The sequence below is a fragment of the Parasteatoda tepidariorum genome, chromosome 9 (genome assembly GCF_043381705.1).
Source record: "Parasteatoda tepidariorum isolate YZ-2023 chromosome 9, CAS_Ptep_4.0, whole genome shotgun sequence".
NCBI lineage: Eukaryota > Metazoa > Arthropoda > Arachnida > Araneae > Theridiidae > Parasteatoda > Parasteatoda tepidariorum.
Genome location: NC_092212.1, coordinates 50,226,785 through 50,242,500, shown reverse-complemented (window position 1 = coordinate 50,242,500; position 15,716 = coordinate 50,226,785). Strand labels below are relative to the sequence as shown.

At 25.3% G+C, this 15,716-nt stretch overlaps 1 protein-coding gene across 2 annotated transcripts in view; it reads right to left on the bottom strand.

The window, feature by feature from the left end:
• Positions 1-5,750: 5,750 nt before the first annotated feature.
• The window catches only part of LOC107437977 (very long chain fatty acid elongase AAEL008004), a 25,679-nt gene continuing 15,713 nt past the window's right edge, over positions 5,751-15,716 (bottom strand). For both annotated transcript variants that reach the window (XM_043050817.2, XM_043050818.2), the window contains exons 6-7: positions 13,725-13,861; positions 5,751-9,513 (exon numbers count right to left, since the gene is read on the bottom strand). In XM_043050817.2, coding sequence (XP_042906751.1) covers positions 9,124-9,513; positions 13,725-13,861 — 527 coding nt within the window. In that variant the 3' untranslated portion in view covers positions 5,751-9,123. The remainder of the gene's footprint in view (positions 9,514-13,724; positions 13,862-15,716) is intronic.

Sequence of the window (15,716 nt, the reverse complement as noted above, 5' to 3'; positions counted from 1 at the left end):
TTTTACTCTGCCAAAAGAAACATTTTAAAAAAAAATTAACTTGGAAAAAAAAAATCACTTTTTTCAAGTCGTTTAAAGATGAAATACTGTTTATTAATCATGCGTAAGAGGAAAAATGAAGGGCGCATCAATTTCGTAATAAACTTACACACCAGCAAAAATTCTATGTCTTTCGAAAGTGATACGCCCTACGTCTTTTGCTTTAGACAAAAGTATAATTATTTTCTGCTTTTTAGATAACTTAAATTTTTATTCCCAATTCAGCAGGCTAGAAACCATATCTGATGCGAAAGAAAAAAAAGATCAATAAATAAAAATAATATTTTTAAAAACCACGTTTTTGCAGTGAATAATAATTAAAAATTTGAAAAACGTGGGGTGCATGAAATGCATAACAGTAATGTTATATTAGTGTGTATGAGTGCTCATGAAAATGTGTATGCATATCTGTTATTGTATCTGAATGTGGAATATGTTTTTGTATATACATGTGTATGTATATGTGGCTGTGCATGTGTATGAGTAAGAAAATGTGTATATGTACTGTTATGTATTTCATGCACTCCACGTTTTTCGTTTTTCAAATTTTTATTTTTTAGTTATTATTCTCCACTACAAAAACGTGAATTTTAAAAATATTATTATTATTTTTTTGTATTCACTTCCATCAAAATCTCAATTTTTTCACTCACTGTACACAAAAATTTTCAACTGACATGTGACACTAATTTGAAATAATCGAATCGACAACAAAAGACAATAGCGATAATACTAATTTTTCTTTATTTTAATTTTATTTTACTTTGTATGTCTTCTTTCTCTTCATTTTCATGCATTGTCATCCAATTCGAACTATGTGCCAAATTTGAAGTCTGTAGCTAGTCGGGAAGCTAGTTTAAAATCGATTACAAAATTCCACCCGAACAGACATACACGAAGGCCAAGTTAATATAAACGTGGTTAAAAAAATTTAAAAAAAGGCATGAATTCTGTTTTTTTAAAAGGAAATAAAAACGTTCCACGATATGATTATCTCAGTATAAGAAAAGTATTAAAACAGTGACGAAAACAAGATAAGAAAAAAATTTCAATAAAATGACAGCACTGTATATTTCAACCATAACTTTTATTTCAATAATTTCTACAATGATGCATAGAAATTATAGTAATAAACAAAAGCTATTTTAGGAAATAGTTTATTTTAACAATGTTAACAGTTGACTAAAGTAAGGTATTAAAACTATTTAAACATTTTAACATTATCAAGGAAATTTAAATGCACCTACAATAATCATAACGCCAGAATATACATAAATGGAACTGAATTCTATAATTTGAATTTGGAATCGAATAAATATTTCAATCTGTTAAGATCGAATTTCAATTTAAATTACACTTTCATTTAAAAATAAATATAAAATTATCTTTAAAAAAAAATCTTGGTTATTTTGTTTAAAATTTTCAGCAAAATCTCGCTATCAGAAAAATCACAGGATGAAATATGGTGTAAACAAAAGCTCACATGACGAAATACCATCTGGTAAAAATGTCGTGATCAAATTTTTAAATAAGTACTTAAAACTAGAGCAAAAGGAGAACAAACTTTTGATTATGAACATACACCTTTTGCAGCATGCAAACTTTACAAAAGAAAAAGAACTTCCAAGTAAATCTACATTTTGAATTCCTTAAAATTGTAAACCATGAGTCTTTAGACAGTAAGAGAATTTTAAATGAATCTACATTTTGAATACCTTAAATAAGTTAACTATGCAAACACTCAAACTGATATGCAGGCTCATTAGATTCCCAATTAAAGGGTCAGCTTTTTCAATCAAGCCATACCATAATTAATAAATTGTGACACTACTTTTGCTAAAAATTATCTTGTTATTTTAAAGAAATGCTAGATATCCATACAATATTTCGTCAGTGCATGAGTTTTTCCTTACACCCATAATGTAGCGAGAAATTTCTTTATTGATATTGGAATTAACAGAAATGCATATTATATGGCACTTAGCTATATCTTGTGTTTAGAAGCATCACAAAAATGGCAGTAAAATATGATTTCTATTTACAAAGGCTACATTGAATTATTCAAAGCACTTATGACACGAATAAATTCAGTTGCAAACATCAGTACTTCCAACAATCTTTAAAATTTAAAAACAAACAAATCAGTAATTTATTCAAACAAACTAAGAAAGTCATTATTACTATCTACCTGCTCCACATTAAGTGCAATAGATTTTTTTGAAATGTCAAACTACTATTTTTTATAAAAACAGGGTGCATAGCCAAATTATTCAACAAAAAATAAGCACCTTTTTAAGCACTCAAAGAATATTTCGAAGCACTTTAAAAAAATATCATAATTAGGCAGGATTGGAAAGTTTTTGACAATCGACCGTATTATCTTGTTTAATCGTCATGTCAAAAAAAAAATTATGGCATTGTTTTTGACAATTGTCAAAAACAATGAAATTTTGAATCATGTAAAACGAAGGGCATTTTCATACGCTACGGACTGACTATATGCCAAAATAGATTGGGGCTGAATTAATTATGAAAACGTTGAATAGAACAATGTGAACTGTGTCTTTTTGCATGATTCGAAGCGAAAATTAACACAGTAAAGAAAAACTCTCATTTTGAAAAAGGGAAAATTAAGTACTTTTTAAAAACACCCAATGAAAAAAGCACCTTTAAGAGCTTTTAGAAAACGAAAATCGAAAATAAGCACCTTTAAGCACTTTTTAAAAGCGCTAAGCACCCTGTATAAGCATTTTTGATAATGCTTTTCAACAAAAGAAGAAAAAAAACTAAGACAATTTTAGTTGAGAATGATGTCATTTTTACATTTTAATAGCTATTAACAGCAACTTATATGTATTTATATATCTTTAATTTTATAAAAAAAAAACTTTTGGGGATAATGCGGGATATCTAAAAAACAATGTTTAAATCATCTCTATACATATTCAGGAATGAAAGTCTATAGAATGGTTGCCAACAAAAAAAAAAAAAAAAACCCAGTACATACTAAACATAAATTCGATGTTATTATGCAAAATCTAATAATATTTTATCCACAGGGATATAAAGATTTAGAATTAATAACACATTTATAAAAACTATACACTAATAATATTGAATGCAATTTTTCCACTCATGATAGACATTAAATAATCTTCAATATCGAAAAAGAAAAGCTTCAAGTTGATTAATTATAAACAAGGTTTTCTTCATGATTCGGTTATACTTAAAGAAAGCAATAATGTGAAAAAAATATTTTAAAAATTTCAGAATTTTTGATTAAAGCAGTACAAAATCGCAATCCAGACTTGAAAATGCAGTAAATATGGCATCTATACTATAGGGATACTTTTCTTTAGTCTTTCTTATCGCAAAATGAGATAGTTAATTCATATACCAGAAGCTATTTTTCCAGAAAAAAAAACCCACCAAAACATTAAATACAAATATAGATATTAGGTAATAATCAGAGTTAATAAAAGTATTAGCATTTTTTCAATTGTCTTAAATTTAATAAAATAAACAAGCTCATCCCAGTGACTCCAACTGTTACAGATCCTTTTGTAATCTCAGAAAATATTTTTTCGAGTGGCGGAAAATGTAATGTTAACATATTAGAATTAAAAGAATTTTGTCCAACAATGAACAAAATGTATACATATAAGATCATATAGATGAATGCTTAAGTTATGAAGTTCGAATACTTTTAAAATTTTTTATTTGTTTCAAAAAATTCTTCGTTAGTTCAGTACTAAAAAAAAATTTGCAAAAGCCTCAAATAGGAGTCTCGGTCATTCACATACTTAAAAACAATTAATCTTCACATCACACAATGAAAAAAGGTAGAATAAAAAATTAAAATAAAAATTAAGGCTTATTTACAAATAAAAAAAATTAATAACTTGTGTTTTTCATTTTTGGATTATCTCAAGCAAAATTTTAATCTTTAGTTTGAAGTATAAATAAAAGTAATATTTAAATGCTTAATAATAACAAAAGAAATTTAAATCAAATCTAATGTTGATATTTACAATTAAAGAGAATTTAACAATTTAAGAAAAACAGTTTTCAATAAATAAATATTTCTCATTTGTTGTGACAATAAATATATTAATTTTTTTAAGCTTTAAAAATATTTCACATTTTTTTTTCTTCATTTTTTATATTAACATTGTTAGACTTATGCAAAAATTTAAATTGTTCATAGCTCTTTCGCGAAAGTTTCTGAATATTAAAGGGCTATAAAGAATATAATTATTTAGGATTTCCATATTTTTTAAAATTTTAAGTGATGAAACACATTTACCAAGTCAATTTAAACTAAGTTATTTAATTTATTTTTTAAAACATTTTAGCATTCTGTACAAGTCTGACAGTTTGATTTTGCATTTAAAAAATCAAATTAGTGATTTATTTTTTAGATAAAAAGCTTTCTTTACAGCTAAATTTTTCTTGTTAATATATACAATACATAAGCATGTTTCAGAATACTTTTTTCTTTGGACTTTTCTTAGAAAATGAGATCTAATTGAAAGCTAAAGGTTGATTCTTCATTGCTCGTATTCATTATTGCTTAAATTTAATGACAAAAAAGCATAAGCAAAAAAATATTCTTTTTAAAACTGAAATAACTTAATTTTATCAAATTAAAACACCTAATATTTATTAAATAAAAAAACAGGTTAAATTGTTTAGACAAAATAAAAATTTATATTTTCCAAAAAATATGTTTTAAAAAATATATTTAAAAAAAAAATGCTGCCCAATAGCATAAAAGAACCTGGCATTAACAAAAATGGCTAAAATCAAAACCTTACTTATTGAAAAGTAAAATTTCTAATAATACTAAAAAATAAAATAAATAATTAATTAACTTTTTAAATATATGTCACAGAACATACACACATAAAAATGGTTAATAACTAAAAATAGCAAAATTTGAAAGGAAAAAAAAAATCTGAAAAAAGTATATTAAGCTTCAAGGAGTTAAAATTGCATGTTATTCCAAATTATGCAATTAAGTAAAAGGACAACTAAGAATACTTAATATTTAGCTCAGAAGCATATATACTAGGGGGAAACCAATTTTAAATTGAGTGTCACAATGTTGTAAGAAATACTTTTTTTTAATTGTATTTCAGTTTTCCATTAAACACAATGTATTTATTCCCTACTTCGGCAATGGTAGCCACTGCAATGGATCTAAAAATACAGTCATTGATAAAAATATGATTTATACTAGGTGTGAATAGTTTCGCCTCACAGAGTTAGGCACAAATTTGTGAAGATAAATATAGATTCAATCCAGTCAAGTGGTTATCATTAGTGCTAGGCAATATTAAAAAAACTTTTTAAAATATTGATATATTGCCAAAAAATATTAACATTTTACAATAAGGGGTAATATTTAATTCATTTACACTGGACAGTAATTTTGTTACCCGAATCAGGATATTTTTTCTTTCAAAACTGTAATCATCACAATTTTATCGTATTTAACAATAATCACCATTAATAATGATGTGGTACTTTCATATCAGACATTTATCACTATCAATAGCGTCAAAGCGACACTGAATATGATAGAACCTCGATCAACCGTTTCTCAGTGGATTAATTTCGAACGATAGATACGGGAAAACGACGAATGTGAGTATACTTAAATTACATAATGACTTGAAAATATATAAAATTAATAAATTTGCAATAAAGAAAATAAAAAATATTTTAATTGAAAAAATTATGCACTTTCTGCAAAAATATTTACAATGTAAAAAAGGGATAAATAGATTTATTTATTTTAAAAAATTGTAAAATTTTGGGTCTCTCTTTTCAGCATAAACAAATTTTGTACACTTGTTACAGATTGCTGTTCCTTTTCTGAAAGTTTGTATGAATAGAAAAAAGCTCCACATTGTTTTGAGGCCTTCCATAAGCATTTGTTTTTATCAGTCATCATTGGTATTCATTTTACAACTTTTGCAAAATATACCTGAAACGACAACACCACAAGTTTCTACATTTTCATCAACTAATGCATAAACATCAAACCTGTTAGAGGCATTCACCCAAACTATAGCAAATCCACATTTTCTTCTTCATTAGCATCAGGAGTTACTGTTTTTCTTGTGAAAACATATTAACCTTAATATCTTAGCTAAATGCTGCTAGTAGTTCTGAATGATAGACTGAATCTGCTAGTCCTGAATCTGCTAGTTTCAAAAACTATTGATACAGTCAATATTAACATTATAAGAATAGGATTAGTGACTGGTTAAAACAATACGATACAGGAAAATGAAAGGTGTAGGAACCATGGATCAAGGTTCTACTGTATTGTAAATAAAGAAAATATCATGATTTAGTCACATAATGGTTTAATTTAACAATATATCACGATATTTTACTAATCTAAATTATTTTTACACCAGACAATGTTACTTGTTACCAAATAAAGATAAAACTTTTTTTTCCTTCTTTTTTTACAAAATTGTCTAAATTTCAATTTTAACTGAAAAAAAACTAGCACTCACAATAAATTGAATTCATATTCACACTACATCAAGATAGTACATTTTAAAACGTCATCATAAAAGCAAAAAATATCGATATTTTATGATAAATCACTTCTAGCTCTGGTGATCATTTAAACCAGTCAAGATCAATTAGAAACAAAACAGTCAGAGAAAGGCACATTAACTAAATGACATTTTTAAATATATTTCATGTCTAGCTATAAGATATATTTTTTAGTTATCTTCTAGCATTCACTATGCCTACATATCACATGAATGTATGAAATTTTAATAGTTATTAACAGCATTTTAAACTATTAATCTTGGAAAAAAATTTAATTACAAACGAAAAAAAAAGGAACTGCTCTCAGGCTTAGCTCATAGAATTCAATGAAATGTTTATTTACAAGTTTCAGAAAATGGCACAAAATACCTAGTGTTAAAAATTATTTGTAACGAGAGGAAAATCAAATAATCAATATGTCAAGTTAAAAAATAAATAATCAATATGTGAAGTAAAAAAAAATGACTGTTTTATTAGTTTAGATTTTTATTACCTAATAATCTCTTCAAGACTAGTAAAAAATAATTTCACTCTGAAACATATTGCTTAAATTACAAACAACATGTGATTGAATAATATATTATGCGAAATAGTAATGCAGTTTTTATTCAAGTTTAAATAAATGTTAAAAGCCAAAACAAAAATAAATAAAATAAAGGAAAAATTTATTTCATCAATATAAAAGTAAAATAAGAAAATTTCATAAAAAAATGCTACACGAATGTCAACATTAAATAAAAATGCACTTCTGTATATAATTTTAAAAAATATCTTAAAACCTCAACAAACAAAAAATCTAAAAACATTAAATCTAGCTTTACTTGCGGCGAAACTGCTGCTCTCCACATATAACCTCATTCATTATACTACTTTTCTCCAAATGAAATAATTCAGGTTATTTTTCAAATCATAGATTTTAATAGCATTTTCCATTGTGTAAATATTTCGTAAAATTCTATGCCTTTACCTTGAGAACGTTTCCCTACTAAGTACCTTCAATTTAAAAAAGAATTTTTAAGCTTTACTTTAAAACATTTTAATAGTAAATAAACATTGTGATTCCACATTTGCCATCATTCTAATTATTAAAATATTTTTATATAATGCAGAGCTGCAGAGTTATGAGCAGATATGTTCAACTTCTAACTTTTCTAAGATTCCAACTGACTTGTAGCCTATTAATATTTATTAGTTTTATTAATGAAGTGCTATTAAGTAAGTGCTAATTATAAATTATGTATATTTCAATTTTTATTATGCAATTACATTTTTATTACATCATAACAATTAAAAAAAAACTATTATGCAAAATGCAAAACCATTGAATGAAATTATGCAAAACCATTGTAAGAAATGAGCTAGAAATTATAAATATATGTTAGGTAGTTATGTTATGAGCCATAAATTATAAATATATGAAATTAAAAATATATGTTACAATAATTTTCATGCACTCAAAAGACTTCCTTTTTTTATTTTTTTATTTAGCTATAGAATCTAACTTTTCGGCAACGTTAAGTAAATTTTTCTAACTTTTGCAAAATTGACATCAACTCAAACTCCACGGCTCTGACATAATGACAAAAACAATATAACACTAGACCTAGTAAAGAAAAGTTTTGGGCGAAAGCTCATCTTATAGATATAGAACATTGACTAGTAAAAAAAAAAGCTTTTACTGAATTAACACTTCATTTTTATAGTATCTATTTATGAAAAACAATAGAAAAAATTTACAAAACAAAAATAAAACAACTATGCTATTTTAAACAACTCAATAACTATCACTAACCTCATAATATAAAAATACAAAGCTGTTTTCATGATGTGAGTCAAAAACGGGGTAAAATTTCACCTAATATGTTACATATTTTCCATGAAATAATTACAAACAAGAAATGCAACTAAAAAATAACACAAATATCTCAATGCAATATAACAACTCTTACATGACCCTAAAGATGAAGACATCAAAAGAGAAAATAATCAAAGTTGTTACTTTTTTTTATACCTTTTGCTACATATAGGGGAGAGAAATTAGTATTACATCAAAAGATGCGACAAAAAGTTATTTTAGTAAAAATGCAAATGGTAGTTATATTAAATGCAACTAGTAAAGTAATACTGTTATTAAACATGCACTTTAAACTTTCATAAATACCACAGATTTAGCGAAATGTAGAATGAGTTTATGCTATACAAATTTTAACAGTGCAAATATAAAAATATTTTCTCATAAATTTATATCTTACTTAAATTTATAAGTAGTATTAGAAATTCTGTACAATTGTGTGCTATTAAGCTTACAAATTTCAAATAAATAAGGGTGTACAGCTAAAACAAACTTCATTATACATTACAAATGTAGTCTATAAAAATAATATTAAAAAACTTGCCTCACATAATTTTGTACCCAAAGTGCCTGAGATTCCTCAATAATACAATGCAATTATACAATACCTATATAACATTACAATTAAAATTGAAACTATAGATTTAATTTATTTAATTAACTTTCTTTTCTACACTAGGTTCTACTAGATCACTTTGGCTTAAATAACCATTGGAAAGATCTGATGTACTATCTGTATGACTGTGTATACCATTACTGCTAGAAAGTCCATTTTGGTTTGTGCAACTATTTGCAATTTCGCAGGAAAAGCTGTGACCGTTCATTGTTGCGAAGCCATTTTTCAATGTTTGTGCAGTTTCATTTCTTTCGGTATCTTTTGCTTTGAGAGCTTTAGCTTTGCGATATGTACTTCTATAAAAATCAGCAAAAAGGAACCAGAATAAAACAGAATGGAATCCAATCCACCATGCAAAACCTTGTGGATAATTACAATCTCTGAACAGCAATTGAAATGCGTGAGTGAAGATCATGACGAATTGAATCTATAATAAACAAATAAAATAGGTCAGTTAGAACAAAATTTTTTCAGATTAATAGTGAAAAAATTGTTTATGAAAAAGTTTTGTACACATACAGGATGCCAAGGTATAACTTGGGCAAAGCTTCAAACTAAGCATTTTTATCAAAGACCAACATTTAAATCAAGTATAAATCTAAACAAAGTAGGTTGCATCATCTATTATGTAGCTTCAGCATACAGAGCTAAATGGACAACACAACAGAATGGTACAAGCAGGGTTGACCGAGGAGGTAATAAGTACTGGTACAAACAGATTAAAACCAGCATGTCAAAAACCTCTTCTTGCCACATAACACTGTAAATTATTATATCAAGTTTTTACAATAATGAAATGGAGTTACATTTTTAGTTTACTTAAATGACTTATTTAGTAATTGCAAGAATTATTAAAGATTTTTTTTTCTGCTTAAAACCATACCAGCATAATATACTTGAACACACAAACATCGTTCGCAGAAAATTTTTCTTCATCGCGGAAATTTTTTTACTAATAACTAGAAAAGAAAAAAATAAAATAATGCGCCTTTTCATAGAAAGTATGTCTTTTTCGAATTACCGAGGAGGGGAAAAAAATTCTTTTTACGCTTTTTCCTAACAATGTAAACACGATTTAAAATTACATTCACATGATTTAAATTACACATAGAGATTTCTATTGACAAGATTTAAGATTGTGCACAGTGTTTCGAATTTTCATAATTTTATATCAAATATCGAGCTTCGTAATCATGTGATTTAAAAGCCGCCATTCAGATTCCGGTTCAAGTGACTTAAAAATTAGATATTGAAATAAGTATTTACGCACTTTTAAAATTAAACATCAAGATTCATATTAATGCGATTTTAAAATCAAAAATCGAGATTATTATTCACAGAATTTTAAAATTAAATGTGGAGATTCGTATTCACGTGGTTTAAAAATCACACATTGAGATTCATATTTACACAATTAAATACATAAATAAAGTACTTGTATCGATTTTTTAATTAAAACATTAATAATATTCTGCGGATAAATGTTTCCTACACACACGTTTTCTTGATCAAATTTCAGGTATTTTTTCATTTATTTAAAAAGTGCTTTAAAACATAATATTTTTGAATCTCTATTTTCATCTTTTTTTTTTAACAAACTCACCTTTTAGTTTGAATCAATATTGAGTTCTATAAAAATTTAAAATAAAAACATTTTTTAAATAAAAACATTTGATATTTGTTATAAAATTATATGATATTTGTGTGTGCTTGATATTTGTTATAAAATTATGAAAATACGAAACACTATGCACTATTTTTTTTAAAAAAAACATTTTTTAAAAAACTGTGATTTTCAAACTAATTTCACAAAAATGAGGTGGCGATAAAAGAGTTGAAACTAGTTACAAGAGTAAAACAATGTGCACAGAAAATTTTTTATTTGAGATTTTGTGTTTGCAAAAAGTTTTTCGTTTTATCTATGTCTGGTTATAAATAGTTTCTGCGACTGACAGGGCAAAAAACAGCTTCTGACACTTTTATTGGCTAAGAATGACAACCTTATTCACCAGTCTTCAATCCAATAGAAATTATAATTAGGCTATCTTGAAAGCTAAGAACTGTGCCATAACTTCTAAGACTTTGGTATTCTTAAAAATAATTCTTATGGGAGGAATGGGAAGAAATATTAGGTAACTTTGTTTCTGTAGCTGAAAATTGAAGCATGTTTACTTACAGCTTTGTGAAGACCAAAGGTGACTCTGAAACTTTTGTGAATACCTTACAGATAGTAATGTTTTAATTTTATTGAAAAGTCTGGATGTGATATTTCAATATGCATTGAATTTAAAAAGCGTAAGTGTCCCAGATATTTCTTACTACCTTGTACTTTAAACATTTTAATATTTCTAAATCCTTCTAGATCTAGGAAAGTTAGATAGAAAATACTTGTGAAAATATTGAAAAGAATTTCCAAAATAATAACGTATATACAGAAGATATTCATTTTTTACAACCAAAGTCTTAAAATTATAAAAAGATTTTACTAAGAAACTTTTTTTCTTCCCTAGAATGTTAAAAAATTTTGTAATGAGTAATCAATCCCGTAAGGTAAAATTTTGTGATGAGTAATGTATCTACCACGGTAAAAAATTCTTCCTCGAAAGAGATGACTACTGATATTGTATTACCTCTTTCCAGAGTAAAACAACTCTAAATAATCAAAAACATATGTGATCACTTAATGTTTTCCAAAACATTAAGAAAAAAACTTAACAGAAGAATCAGGACAGTTAATATATTTGAAGAAAAAAGGAGAATTACTGTAAATAAAACCTGAATTAAAGTTAATATTTCAAACAGAGTACAAAGCCAAATTTTTCAACAAAAAATAAGCACCTCTTAAAGCACTCAAAAAAATTTTTTTAAATCATTTTAAAATAAAATCATAATCAGGATATGTGCAGCAATAAAAATTATTTCTTCCTTTTGTTAAAAGTTGTGTATTTATGTACATAAAAACAAAATGCATACACATTTCCAGATTTTGAAAAATTATGATAAAATAACTAGTTTCTGATAAATACAGCAAAAAAAAAATTGTGAAAAACATGATTTTTTTTGGAAAGAAACAAATTAAAGCACTTTTTTACAAACCCTAAATAAAAAAGCACTTTTAAGAGCTTTTAAAAAACGCAAATCAAAAATAAGGACCTTTAAGCACTTTTCAAAAATGCTACACACCCTGTTAAAGACTTAATTTTCCTAGTTAAAGAGTTAAATTATAATAAGGAAATAAATTATTTTTCACAAACTCTAGTTAAATGTTGTCTGCAGTTTATATACATGCCATAATAAGAATAAACTTGGAAGATAAAATGGATATTTTTTTAGTACAGTTGTTAAATCAGGGATGAGATTGGCCAAAAAGCAGAATTTCCAAGAGAGTAAATTTTACAAGTGTGCAATAGTTTCATAATAAATTCCAAACAATTTAAGATAATAAATAGCTGTGTGCTGATATTGTAAATTGTGTACTAATTTATTAATATATTACAGAGATGCTAACTGCTCCGGACAGGCCATAATAATTTAAAAAAAGGTAAATAATTACAAACTAAAATTTGCGAGTATTTAACTAATAATTTTTTTTTAATGGGTTTACTTTTTAATGGGTTTAACATGTCTGAACGATATTGAAGTGGAGAATTATATAACTAATTGAATTCTTTAGAAATAGTGGTGGATAAAAATCTAATAAATTTTATTTATTAAACCAAGAATCACAATTCATAAACTATCACTCAAAAATATTTATTCGCTGTCCGGAGCAAGTTGACATCTCTGATATTAATGATTACATCAATACTTAACATTTAGTAAAAAGTAAAATTACCAATTGAAAAAATAAAGCTGAAAATTATATTTTTCTTCAGTTCACGTAAAGGAGACAATTATTACTTGAGAAACTAATAAGTTTATCAAATTAAAACTACTGAGAACATAAATTAAAATTCCATTTCTTTAACAAATACTATTACATGATATATAGCAAATATATCAGTAACATGACTTTTTAAATTATTTAGAAAAGAAACTTTTAAATTGAAATCACTATGTTCATATTATAATCTAATCTAGCTAGAGCCTTGATAAAAAGATGTTTGACAAAATATCCAAACTTTCAACTCTTCAAATCAAGAATTTTAAAACTTATGTTTGTATTGGTAGAAAGTGATATTTTCTGAACACAAAAAAAATTAGGAATATTTTGACAAAAAGCTAAAAATCAGGACAAATTCCTGATGAAAAGAACTTTGCATATATAACAACAAAGAGCCCTGCAGTAAAACATCTTAAATGGTTGAATGAAATAATTCATTCATAAATCACACGATGAAATTTAATACTAATATGGAATAAAAGCATTTACATTTTTACAAAATAGAATTCAATGAAAAGTACATAAGGTTAATCTCAGATGCTTAGATATTCATGAAAAAGAACAACTAAAACTAGTTAAGAAATGCTTAAAAACAACCTTTTTGTTTTTTCCCAAAGACCATAAGGTTACATCATGATAAAACTAGCCAATAGAGTTTAATTTTCAGACTTATTCTCTTAATAAAATAATGTATCTGCTAAAAATTATATTCACAACATCAAAGCAAACAAATTTTCTTCATAAACAAATCTTACCATTTGAATTCTGGTCATATATTTTTTCCACCACAGATACTTATTCATATGAGGTCCAATTGCAGCTAAACCATAGTAGCAGTACATTAAAACATGGACAAAAGAATTTATGAATGCAAAAAATGTACTATGGCCACCTATAAAAAAAAAATTATATTATTTTACCAATATAAAACAATTGAATTTTGAAATCCCAAATAAGAGATAAAACAAATTTGGTAACTTTTTTCAACAATATTTTTTTATATCAAATACGAAGTGTAAACAAACAAAACACACTGAGAATTTATTTGAGTGCATGCAGTTAAATATAATAGAAATGTCCTACAATATTATGTAAATGGTGTGATAATATGAGTAATTTTGTATTTAGGAGCCCCAAAAATTGTCCTAAACCTAGAAACATCCAAAAAAATTATAGTTAAAATTTTAGAACTTTAGTTGTTAAATTTGGGTCAAAAAGAAAAATAAATAATGAATTCTTTAATCCAGAAATTTTTCTAACCAATCAGTTAAATTTTACAATCTATTAATAAACAATTTATTAATAAATTGTTTATTAATAGATTGTAAAATTTGAAGCTAATTACCAGTAGCTTATAATTTATAAATTTATTAAAAATTAAAATATCAAAGAAAAAAACCCCAGCCATAGTAAAACTGAAACAATGCTTTTTATGAAAATATACTATTTTAGTAAATTAAAAAAAAAAAAAAAAAAAAAAAAAAAAAAAAAAAAAANAAAAAAAAAAAAAAAAAAAAAAAAAAGAAACATTGAAACTACCTATAACAATACTACAGCATATTTATTTAATAGCTTACCAGTGTTCTAGCATATATAGTAAAAATTACTGTTTTTTATAATTTCACAAGAGTTGAAAATATGTCTTTGAAAAATCCTTGTATTACATATACTTCAAATAAGTTTGTTGCAAAAAATATTAAAAAAAAATTTATTTAAATCGTAATTAAAAAAAAAGCACTTTCATGCAATAACAATACAATATGTAAACCAAAGATCTGTGAGAAGCTTTATAAGAGTAAAATTGTTTAAAGAAGACATTCTAATAAAAGAAAAGAAAATATTTAACAATGAAAGCCATTATTCCCACTCGTAAAAAACAAAGTTATATGAGTTCATTAAGTTTTAAAGTTGAATTACTATTAAAAGCAGATTTCTCAGACAGCTTTTTATTTTAATATATTAAAAGTTATGCTTTTTTTTATTAAACACTTTGTCTTCGCTTTAAACAATTTTAAGCATAAATTAATAAAAAAATTTCAATTCAATTTAATGAAGTTGCAAGAACATAAAATTCAAAAACGTAAAAAAAATATCCCCCCCTTAATATAAAAATTAAAACAATTTAATTTATTTTTATTTAAAGCTTAAATATACCGTAAAAGTTTTACTACATTTTAATTTCACAAATCATCCCAAGTTTTTATTAGTTTTGACACCTGTCATGTCAAAAAAAAATTTTTGAACCCTGTACAAAGCAAAAAACTAAGATATACAAATTGTTACATCTTTTAAAACAACATAATTTTAAATTACAATATCTAAAATATGAGCAAAATTAGTAAAATAGTTTTTGAGAGATAAGAAATTAAAAAGTTACTTTTTATTTTATTTTCATTATTCTTCACTCATTTTATACACAGTATTCTTTAGTTGTTTATTTACATTATTCTTAAAAATAAATGAAAAAGCTAGAATAGTTATTAGTTTCACTTTTGTTTGAAGTATATTTAGATTTTTATTTACATTGAGGATCACATAATCTGAGGATTTATATCATTATATCAGAGCTGCTGAGTTGAAGTTGACGTCAATTTTGCAAAAGTTAGAAAAATTTAAGGAAAGAAGTAATAAAGCTTTTATCATAAGTCTGAAAAACCCACACAATTCCAAAAATAGAACTCTTTACAACAGGGTTTGTTGATTTAAATCAGCTTGATTTAAATCACGATTTAAATCAGGATTTTTTT